Source organism: Zonotrichia leucophrys, chromosome 6, assembly GCF_028769735.1.
Source record: "Zonotrichia leucophrys gambelii isolate GWCS_2022_RI chromosome 6, RI_Zleu_2.0, whole genome shotgun sequence".
Lineage (NCBI taxonomy): Eukaryota > Metazoa > Chordata > Aves > Passeriformes > Passerellidae > Zonotrichia > Zonotrichia leucophrys.
Genome location: NC_088176.1, coordinates 16,087,845 through 16,100,153, shown reverse-complemented (window position 1 = coordinate 16,100,153; position 12,309 = coordinate 16,087,845). Strand labels below are relative to the sequence as shown.

Here is a 12,309-nt window from a genome sequence, read left to right as displayed (position 1 = left end):
TATATTTTTTCTGAAAGACAAACCATCCAGAACTATCATTCAGATTTTTATTCAGCCTAGAAGTAGTTCATAGTTGATTGGTTATATACATTGTTATTAAAAACTTGGTTTTTCTTTGCTTTTATGCTTGTAACTACAAAGTTCCTTAACATTAATTTTAATAACTGGTAGGTAAATTTGAAGGTGGGTTTCCACCCCCTCCCCTTCACTGGAAACTTACAGGATATGTCTCTTGTGCAGACTACAGTGCAGCACACAGCTACTGAGCTTGCTGAGGATAAAAGGAAATCTAGCCACAGCATATGGAGAGTGTTTGGGAGAAGTTTATCTTCAAACTCTGAGTGAGCTCACTAACAACCAACTGCCTCTAAGTCTAGAGAACAGATGAGATCATCACTTGTTTGTAAAACAGCTAGGACACAGACTCGAGTCCAGAAGCAGGGCTTCCAGGCACTGTGATAACATGACCAGTAAAAAACAGCATAAACAACTGATAGGGACTGAGGGAACTTTTATTTGTTAAGTTAATGATCCCACCTGATTTATATTACAATAAATATACATTTATATAGGGAATATTTTTAGTATAAAACTGTCGTTTTAAAAGTGCTTAATATAAGCTTGTCTGTCATCCTGGCACATGTCTGTCTCTTAAAACATTTGACATAAAACTATGGTTCACATGAAACCAATAGCTTCATTCTGCACATGCTTCTTTTTCTCCCTCCAAGTAACATTATCCCAACAGGAGATTTTAAAAGATTACAGTATGACCAGGATTTCACCCATTCTCTAATACTTGAAGCGAATTCCTAAACACTCTAAGAACTATGACTGCTGTAACATGAAACTGGAGCAGCTAATAATACCTCCTTTGTTTTGTCCACTATTTACTAATGAAGGCCTGTATCCATTCTGATTGCTCGAAAACAATATTTACAGTGTTGAGAGACTAGCATGAAAATAACCAGTACATAACAATCACTTTTAATCACCTTAAAAGAAGATTACATTATTTTACTGTGGATTCAAAGTCCAAATGGTAGCAACACTCAACAGGCATTACAGTTACTGGAAAAGCTAAGAGAAAAAAAAACCCTACTTTCATGAGAGTTCATTAGAGTATTCAGAGTCCTGCAACAAGTGCAGGTGCTGATTTCAAGACAAAAATAAACTTTTTCATTGCTTTTGTATTCTTCTGTGCTATCCCAGCAACCTTCTCTGTAGGTCTCCATCTTCCATTATTTTCTATACTAAAAGCAAGTCTTCAATCTCAGTTCAAAAATTAACGTATCTGGTTACAGTTGAAAATATTAAACAAATTTGTACTTTCACGCGATTTGCAGGACAATAGAAGCACTGTCTGATACGTGTGTTTTACAGGTAAATAATAGTGTCTAACTATATCATTGTCTAGTGAAATTATTAGGACAACAAAAATTCTAAAAAGGAAAGAAAATGAAAAAGTGGCCACAAATGTCAGGGCTGCTGTTTCCAGCACTGCCCCACTAGCAGCACTCTGTGTGCTGTCACCCCGCCCTGAGCCAGCCTGGCTCCAGCGCTGCCCTGGTGCCATTGGCGCTGACGGGTGCGGGAGCACCCTCAGACCCCCTGGCACTTGGTGGCCCAGCCAAGTGGGCATTCTTGGACAGTGCTCAATGACTGTATTATGTTCAATCTTTATTTTCACTTTTAGGTTGCCACTAGTCCATATTTTCAAGAAAATTTCACGACCAGAGGGCTCATAACTGTACATTATCAAAGCACTTTTCACACACAGAAGAACCAAATAGCCTCACATCTCATGGAGGATGGCTTAGATATTGTGGCAAAATAAAATTTTCCAACAGACATTTTTCCTCTAAGTTGTTCTTGAAATATCATACTGTTTAGGTATATGCCCACCAACTACTGTCAAGCCAAGCTTACTTCATTTTAGAAAATTTTTTTTAAAATATTCTGAAAGATTGTAGAAAAGCAAGATAAATTAAAATGTATATGAAATCTCATAAATTCAAATTTTAGTTATTCACTCACCAAGAGAGTCATGTTTATATGGCACAGTTTTTATTAACTTACACCAGAGTAAACAACCCAACTTTTCAACAGTTCATACAGGTAATGGAGATAACTTAGTTTCAACTGAGAAAGAATTTAGAAAAGTGTCCAACTCTAACACTCTAAAATGAACCCTTTAATGTGCTGCAGGGAGATTTTCTAAACCAGAACTTCATGCTGCTTTACAGTTAATGAACAGTCACTAGAAGGAAAGACAGAAAATGTGGAAAAACTGAAAGCATAATATAATGTTCTTGCCAAGACTCCCACACTATTGGCTCTAAATACCTAAGTGTGGTCACAGCTAAAACTTATTGTTCATAATTTGGCCCAATGTTGTTAAAGGTATAAGGCAACTGTAAAATAATACAAAATATTAAGCAATTTAGCTCAAACCCTATCACATTATGGCAGTAAAATGACTTCTACAGACAGAGGGTAAGTTTTCTGGTTTTAAAGCTAGCCTGTAAAGCTGGAGTAACTCAACCCAAAGCAAATACAAGTATAGACCTTCATTTTTAAAAGTTCCATTTATTTTTACAGTACTTACTGAAGGGAAAACATAATTTCATGCCTATTTGGCTTTTCTCCTCCTTCCCTGATTTTTTTCCAAATAGTCAATTCTGCTCATTAACTTCTTTTTTTAAACAAAGAAATGAGAAATACTGGGTCCAGGTAGAATAAAAACCTGTTTGTCCTTACCTACCAACTACTTTACCATAAGTAAATATACACCTTTATGTCTAAAAAGCACAATGGCATTTTAACAGGCAAAATACTCATGCACGTCAGATAAAAAAATTATTGTTAGAGTGGAGAAACACTCCAACCACTTGCAGATTATTTGCTTTATGTCATTATTTCCTGTAAATTCCTTTCAGCATGCTAGACTAGAAATTTTATTTCAAAATGGAAAGCTGAAAAATCTCAAATCTGCCTGTGGTCCACACCATAGAATCACAAAGTAGCCTTTTTTGTTAAATACAAGTACAGCATAAATGTTAGCCTGAAAAGCAATGTTACATTTCAGGTATGCAGGGAAAACTGTGAAGGAAGAGAGTAAAAGTCCATTTAAAGAATTCTATCTTTTAAAATATGTAGCAAAAAGTAAAAAACTGTGGGAAAAGCACATAATTCTGACAGAAATAAGGTATGACAGCAAACCCAGACCTGAAATTCCTACAGAAACAATTAAAAACAACCCAGAAGTGAAAGTCAGTAATAATTTAATTTTTTTAGACTACTTTGTGTGTTGTGGGTCTCAGAGAGTTTGGCAGAATAACTTTACTAACAAGACTTGTGTCCAGGTAACTTCATGCGGACACTCCACAAGCCCTCTGTGCAATAGCTCAGATCCGTCGTGACTGAAACACAGCACACAAACGGGGACTCTATACTGCTAATTCATACCAGCACAGAGGGTAATCAACTGCTTGCAAGTTTTTCTTTCACTTCTTAAGAATCAATATGGGCCTCTTCATTATATAAATTAGGTTTTGAATACATTGGAAAAGTGTATCTTCCAAAATACTACTAGATAAAAAAGAGGGTTGCACTCTTTATTGTGATAAATATTGAGAAGTTAAGATTACAATTAACTCAACATGTGAAAAATTGGGTTTCTGCATTTGGTTAATGCAACTGTTGTTGAAATAGCCTAAGCAAACATCACTTCCATGACTGATAGTGAAATACTCAATCTATCTGTATTTTCAGAAATGCCACAAAAGCATGCACCGACTAGAATTGCTGATACAGCTCTGGAAGGGAGGAGGACAGCAAAGGGAGGGAACTGAGATCTCTCTAAAGGTTCAAAAATTAAAATCAATATTTATATTAATTACAAAATGTTTACTGTAACTAATAATCTATTAAGAATTAAAAATCAATTATCAACAACAAAAATATTATATATTAAACAGAAAACTTCTGCCTAGCTCTATTTGTTAAAAAATATTATCCAAAATGACTGTTTTATATTCCACCTTAATAAAAATTTTAAAATATAGATTTTTATAAAATGTTTACAAAAATAAACATTTTTTACCTCCAAATCTTTTTTCTCCCTGAAATTTTTGTTAACAGACACCACCAACTGATTATAGCTCAACTTCATGGAAATAAAGAAATCTTCACATGCAACTTCTTACATTAGCCATGCATATCACAAATCTTTGCATTACATTTATTTAACACAGGAGTCATAAAAGCACCATGGACACTACAGGGGAAAAAACCTCATGCTAACAAATGCTGAGGTACTGTACCAAACCATTGCATGAATTATGAAAAACTCCCACAAGGTAAATCTATTAGAGAATCACTATTCTCCATGGGAACAGACATGGAGCAATTAATATTTTCTTTAATTGCTGCCCAATTAGTATTTGGCATTTTACTAACTTAGCAACTATGAAGAACATCAGGTATATTAGAGTGCTAATTTACATCTGAGCGGAGTTGAGCAAGGCAGCAGAGTTCTTGCTTCTTAAAGCTCAAACTGCTGGCACCAGGAATGTAATGACACAGCAGAGATAGTACTGACGCCTACAAAATAAGCTTAACTAAAGAATTTAGCTATTATGCACTGCAACTATGTTGTTGCAGCTGCCATCTGCAGATCTTGAGGTCACTTCCAGAGCTTGAGAGAATCACTCTGTGAAAGTCTAGTGAGCTGCCCAGATTTCTTATCTTAGTCAATGGTGGACAGGTTCACTTTTGTCACATTACTTTACCACCATGGCAAAATCACCATCATACCAGCAAAAACCAAAGTGTATTTCAGCTCTGTGAACTTTACATCTCACAGATCCCAGAAACTCTGACTAGGAATTAATCAGATTGCTAACACAGCGCAGCTGAACTCAACCTAAGCAGCGGATCCCTGTTCAAGCAAAGCCAACACCAGAGCCTGCACTCTCACTATTTGTTTTAGGGCAAACTGTTTGCACTTGTGACTCCCTGAATATGTCTGAATATGTACTAATGTGAGGGGTTTGCACTGTTCCAACACAGACAGGTAGGTGTCTCCTGAACAGATACAACAGCCCCGTTACACACACCCATCCAATAAGGGGAAATGCTGCCTGAATTTAGCTACAAAAATTAAGTGCAAAATTAGAAAAAATATTCAAGATAAAGATCTTCTCTCTTCATACAAAACATACATTAAATCCAGAGGAGTCTAAATCTGCATATGAAATACCTACCAACAGTAATAATATGCTACATGAAGAAAAATGTAACATCACGTATTTTCAATATAGCGCAAATCCTTAGGCCCACCTCCCTAAGCAGAGGAAGAAAAAAGAAAAAATCACTTAACCAAACGACATTTCAGTGCCTTTCCTTTATTAGAGCTAGAACTTTTATGTAAGGGATATGCACAAATGAGACCCACATTTTCCTACTTTAAAATATAAAGGTCTCTATTGTTCCATGTTGCACCAGTACTGCTATGAAAACTTAATTTCTCCAACTTTTTTTTCCTCTTGAAGAACAGAACTACTGTTCACTTAGCTGTTCCAAACAGAATGCATGCTCAAAGGGTGAGATAAGGGGAAAGGAAGAACAAATTACCACATTCATTTATTACTTTTTCCTTCTTCCTTTGATTATTAGCGTGAAAGATTCCTACAAATGCCCATAATTCATTAAATTATTTTAACCCAGTGCATACATTCAATAGGTCCATATATTTTATCACATCCATTAAGTTAATTTCTATGTTTGTGTAAATCCATCTATAATGCTAATAATATAAGCCATAAACCCATACAAATAATATTACAAAAACAATATTCTACACTAAAATAACAAGAAAACAATGCTAAGAGAACTTGATGCATGTTGTATATAAGGAGATTATATACAGAGGTTGATAAGAAGGAAAACAGTTTTAGTGTCCATCTGGATGAAGAAAGACTTAGAAACGTGGTTTTAAGCTTTTTCTGACCATGTGCCATTCTGTGCATTGCAGTTATGCAAAGTGCTTTACAGTGCCTGTTTATCTTTTGCTGACTTGGAGACAGAACTTTTTCTACTTAAATAATTATTCAGTGAGTGCTTACTACTTTTATTTCATATACATAGACTACAAAAAATCTTCAAATTAAAGCTCTCCCACCACAAAATGCCGTATATTCTGTATTATACAGCAGTGGTGGAAAGTGGTTAAACAGGCAAGCACAATAGAACCTAAGGAACTCATGTCAAATTGGAAATGTCCAATGAAAAAATATAAACACATCCTTCAGCTATCTCAGCTACAAAACACTGCCCCATCTCTCCCCCATAAAATTTCATACACCATGTTAAGTAAACCTACAGAATTATATTCACCCCTTTGTGGGACAGTGATCACGCCCTCTTCACTGCATCTGCTGTCCCAGCAAGTGTGTACTTCCACTGAGCAGTGTGGTGAATTTCACAACAATCAACAGTACCACAAAGCTCTGCAAACCGGTAAAAAACCTGACATATACACATTTAGAGAACTCTTCAATTAACTACTTAAGTGGAAAAATACTAATTTCTAGAAGGACACGAGTCTATTACAGGAGGGCACAACTGTCATGGAGTCAGAGTCCTCTCTTCCCTTATCACTGACAAAACTTCGTATTTGTTTGATCAATTTTACCACAGGATTCTGTGATCTCACATGAATGTAAATGATAGATGAATATGTAAGTTTCTTCCATTTCATTCCTACTGGAAGTTGTTGAAGACTCCGAGCAATAATTGCTAGAAATTTCTTCGAGAAGAGATTTCCATTTATTCAGGACCAATTTATAAGCATAGCTTATATGACAACACACTCCTTTACCTTGATTATTTTTACCCCTTCCTCCAGCTTATTCATACATTTTAACACAGGAAAACTACAGTCCTTTTTTTGCTAAGCTCAGTAATCAGTGGTCAAAATCTTTTATAGATTACATCAACAACTATTTAATTTCCACCAGTGCAGAAAATCTTTTACTACTTAAAATAATTAAGAACGTGCTTAAAATATTAAAATATTAAAAATGCGCTATGTAATTTCTATAATAATTTATACATTCATGATTTCATTCTAAACTTATATTCATTGTGTTACATAACTTAAGGGAACACAAACCAGGGCAGTATCAGCACATTAATGTACCTTATTCAAGTATTACTTGTTTTATTATTGTAAAAGAGGTGTAAAAGAAATAGAAATACCTTCAACTTGGGGAAATACTGTGCTTTCTTTTCCTGAGCAACAAATTTTTCACTGTAATCTATGACTCTCATATATAATGGTTTTATTATATTTATGGAACAACTATATTATTACTATATCCATCAAATGTTTATACATACATATATGTTATGTATATTCAATTGCATAGAATTATAATGAATCATTTTATACCTATCATATATATGGAAAAATATAAATGTATATTACATACCTTTTCTGTTTAAAATAGAAATATCTATAAAATGCATTTATCTTTTTATCCCGTATATAGGTGTGTTATATTCTTATATGAAAAGAATATTTATCAAGAAACAAATTTATACATAAATCTAGGCATAAATATTTACCTATACACATTTTTATACTGATCTATATGTATACAGCTATATACGTATAAATTTTATACACATATAATTTACCACATGTCTATTTTAAACCAAAAGAATTTTAGAAGATGTCAATACTTTTTTCTGAAAAGCAGTGTTTAGCATAAGGTTGTTCAATGTGGGTAAGTGAAATATCACATTCAATGTTACTAAGTATTTACTAGTTGAAGCCACTTTTTTAATGGAAAGGTCATCACCTTATCAAAACAAAAAAGGAAGCAAAACAAAACAAAAAAAAAACCAAACCAAAAAACACTATGAAAAGCTTACCTCATACCATAAAGACTTCTCAGGACAGGAATTAAATTTCCATTTTATTAGGGACTGAATTATAGTTAGCTGTTCTGTTGTAATCCTAGAAAGCTTCATGCCACTGTTGTTTCTCCTTTGCTCAACAAAATTCCAAGCAACAGTTCCTATGTGCCCTGATGGTAAAGTCCTAAAAATTGCTCTTGTTCCAGTATAAACTGATTTTTTAACCTCTTTATCATTTTTACAGAAACGTCTTATTAATAGCGTCGAACGTTCCTTTTTGTTTCTAAAAAAATCCTCTTCCAGCTCTTCTTCACAGTTATCACTGCAGTCCTCAAAATGGCTCAGAAAGGGCTTTGAGGGCATCCTTCCAGTAAAGTTATTTCCACAGAAGTTGTCACCTGAGCATGCCACTTTAACCTTTCGTGGTGCTCTTTCCAGACATAAGAACTTATCCCTTAAAGCATCTTCATACAACTGCTGTCCATTTTTATTCTCACAATTATTTGTTAACTGCATTATGCTGCAAGTGCAGGCTGGGGAACCAGCGGTGTTACCATCACCATCACTCGTGGGCTGCAAGCAGTCATCCAAAAGGAAGCTCTTGTGTAAACCACACAAAGCCTTTGATATATTCCTTTCACTAGCACAATGTAAGTGAAAAAAGGCCACTTTATCAGGATCACTGCTGTCATTCTTATTTACTGCTGTCTGGCTTCTTAATGAAGGTCCATTCATTTTCAACTGAATTTCAGCAAGCATGGCTCTTTCCAGAGAAACAGGAATTCCAGTTTCCAGGCATGCCTCTTCCCCTGCTAAAGGACCACAAGATTGATACAACTGGCTGCAGGAGATATTGCTCTTGTAGTTCTTCTGTACAATGTTACAGTTAATGTTAAAAAATTCCACTGAATCAGAGATGGAGTTGTTCCTCTCCCAGAAGTTTTCATTACTCTTGTCGTTAGCCAGTTGTTCTTTAGCCAGAGGGAATATTTTGGGCACTGAGCCCTGAAGACTTTCTTCTTCAAGTCTGTGTAAGTAAGACAGATCGTGTGTGGTTTGCCTTCCTGAACTGGCTTTATGTCTTCTTATAACACTGGTGTCCAAAGCATTCTCAGTATTTTCATCTCCAGCTGACTGGGCAGCTATCACCTTACCCTGTACCACAGAGAGCAGAACAGACGCTGTCATCTCCTCAGAGGTCATCTTGACACAGTCTCTAGTTGCTGGATGTGTGCTGGGGATGGGGGGAGGGCCTTCCCCACCGGTCCTCATACCATGATTTCAGTGTAATGAAAGATTCAGTGCTAAACAATCAGGGAACACATGGTAAAATATATATCAACCGCTTGTTCTTTATGCACCGACGTTTACAAAAAATTCATTGTTTTTACTGTTGGGCGGCCAGGCTTTCCCAAACTTGGATTAATGGCTTGAGACATTAACATTTTTAAACCAGTTCTTTATTACGACATAGCCATTCAGCTGGACTGAATCCACAAGTAATTCTTCTGTCATATATAGCCCACACACCGTTGCCTCAGACTGTAGATGACCAAACACATATTTCAGGTCACAGATGCATCTCCCCACAGGGCACCCACAAAGTTGTTTTTCTGTAGAGAAAAAACATATATAGAGATATTAAACAGCATCCATGGCACAAAATTCACCATCACAACTACAAACACAAGATAATTGTACTGAAACCTAGAGAATTCCAAAATACACATTTAAATCTGTCTTAAAATTTCACAGAAGAATTTTGGACTGTCATCATTGTCATGTTTTACATATTTAAAACGGCTTTCTCCACTGCACTACGGAAGGCCACATGACTGCAGAAAACTTATTAGTCTGAAGCTGTAACAATGAAATTGAACACATAAATAAAAAGGGAAAAGAGAAAATGTACTTTCCATATTTTTTTTCTGACTCATAGCTGGGATAAAATATTTTGAGGAACACAGTTTTAAATCTACACTGTCTTTTAAGCAATTCTTTTCGTGTTCAGAAGTACAACTACAATTGTTTTGGTGTTATATGGTTTTTGCTTTCCTTAAACTGTATGCTGTTACCACAAAATCGTAAAGAAAACACAGTATCTTCACCACAAGCTTATAACTAAAAAAGCATGAAGAGTAAAACTGAAACACAAATAATATTCTGACTCCTTTACTGTATGCCTTAAGCTAGAAAGCTAACCTGCCTTTCAACACTGTCATTAATTCTCAACTACCTTCCTGCAAGCAGCATATTAGAAATAAATCTTGGAGTCAGAAAATACGAGATTACAGACAGCTCAACAAAGGAAACAGAAGACTAAAAGAGACATGCCTAGATAAATCATGGTGAATTAAACAAATGCACTTATACTTCAATTTATCACATTTGCCACTGCAAAACATAACATGTACTATTAAAACTATGGAAAATGTAGGCAGTTATATTAAGGCCTACATTTACCAGAACAGTCTAAATTCAATAGGAACAAGCAAAAGAAAATAAAACTTTAAAGTTTGAAAAATAGCAGAAAACAAAGGCAAATGATGAAATCAGTGTTTCAGCAACACATAATAATGAAATCATCCATAGTAGATAGAATTAGAAATTGTGGGGGGCATAAAAAGCAGCAAAGCACAATGATTAATTTGAAGTGTAAAATCTATTTTGATATTCTTCTCAAGTAATTATGATTAACAATTTTATTTTAATCCATTTTAGAGTGTCAGCTTCCATTTTTTATTGGTTGCTAACCTTCATCCAAAGGCAGTCTGGCACCAATCAAAAGGTAAACACAATCATTAGTTCATGGGATATTTGACATCCCATTTTCCCACCAAATTAAATTAATAAGTGTAACTAAATGCATCATATTTGCTACGGTGGATGGAGGGTCACAAAAAAAAAAAAAAGGAAAAAAATTTAAAAGAAGTGACATTTAGCTACAAATCTGTGGCTTAAAAGATTGCTAGGCCGGGAACAGCACTATTTCTTCATACAATAACTACCACTAGTACATGGAAAAAAAATGCAATTTCATACTTCAATAAAGACTTCAATTTTACTGGTTTAAAAACAGGGAGGGTTACAAAGGAAAGTGACAGAGAACAAAGAGCCACAAGTTTTACATTGTCCACCCATTACGAAGCGCACGTGCATGCCAGATCGGCCAGATCAGAGTCCAGGTGGCAAACTCGGATCCTGTACTAGAGAGATTTCGCACCAGAAAGGAAAATAACAGCCCCAGTTCATAGAAAAGTTGTGTAGAAGGAGACAGCAGTAGTTCAATGGAGCGGCAAGCTTGGGTCTTAGGACAAGAGTCATGTTACCAACACAGATCACAGAGCACCCTATGACTTACTGCAACAGCTCAGCTGCAGGGCACATACAATGAAAAGGTAACACTCCTGCAATTTTTAAAGTCTACATTCTCTGGTAGTCCCGCTACCTTTAAACTGTACCCTGAAATTTATTTTAATCCACTTTCTTCAACCTCACTTATTTCACTTATAAAAAAAAACAAAAAACCCCACACTACCACCAACATGCACACAAAAAAAGGAAAGCATTTCAGCAATTCTTATTATATCATTTCCTATCCCTCTTCCCTGTCCCTCCTCTTCAAATACACAGATGACAGCTTACGTAACTTTTTGACACTACACACTTGATGGAGCCCATCTTATTTTTTCTGGCAATCGGGGCCATTCAGTCGAAATCTACATGCAGTGATGCTGATCAAAAGAGAAAGATTTAGGAAGGAGAAGCAACTGATTTTTTTCTTGATCTCTTTTTTTTTTTTTCCTGCTTTATCAAGTAATAATAATTCTTTGTAAAAGGTATAAAACATGTCTATCAGTAGTTGTCTTCAGCACTGATTTTTCAAAGAATCCTGTGATCTATCAAAATGTCTTACTCTATTGATTTATCTTTCCTGCCACCATGATATATACATAAATGTACTCCCTGTATTATTCCTAAGTCAAGGATAAAAAATAATGGATTGGATTGTCACTGCAAGTATTATACCTCTCATTACAGCTTTTGCTAAGTGAAGCTCTAACAAAATATCACTCTACTGTGCAAAAAGACAACATTATTATGCAACTTTAACATCTCACAATGACTTTAAGATCATGAAATTGACCATGTATGTTAAATTACACTGGTATTTTATGAAGAAACATTAAAAAAGAAAACTAATGACATCACTGATTTGCTTCTCTAAGTAGAAATTTACTAGAACCAGAAGCCCATTTAGATCCCTGACTATCCAAAAAGTCCATTCACAGACTAGGACTGAGCTTTCACAGTTCTCCTCCTACTAATAATAATGGAATAATTTTCCCATCTCTCTCTTACACCAAAGTGTTTCCACTCCCT

The 12,309-nt window shown here is 35.3% G+C and overlaps 1 protein-coding gene across 4 annotated transcripts in view; it reads right to left on the bottom strand.

Moving 5' to 3' along the window:
- The window catches only part of PLCE1 (phospholipase C epsilon 1), a 139,663-nt gene that overhangs the window by 106,919 nt on the left and 20,435 nt on the right, over nt 1-12,309 (bottom strand). For 3 of the 4 annotated variants that reach the window (XM_064716297.1, XM_064716296.1, XM_064716298.1), the window contains exon 2: nt 7,942-9,539. In XM_064716297.1, the coding sequence (XP_064572367.1) occupies nt 7,942-9,198 (1,257 nt within the window). In that variant the 5' untranslated portion in view covers nt 9,199-9,539. Of the gene's footprint in view, nt 1-7,941; nt 9,540-12,309 lie in introns of those variants that run through there. The other variant, XM_064716300.1, reaches the window with a different exon arrangement.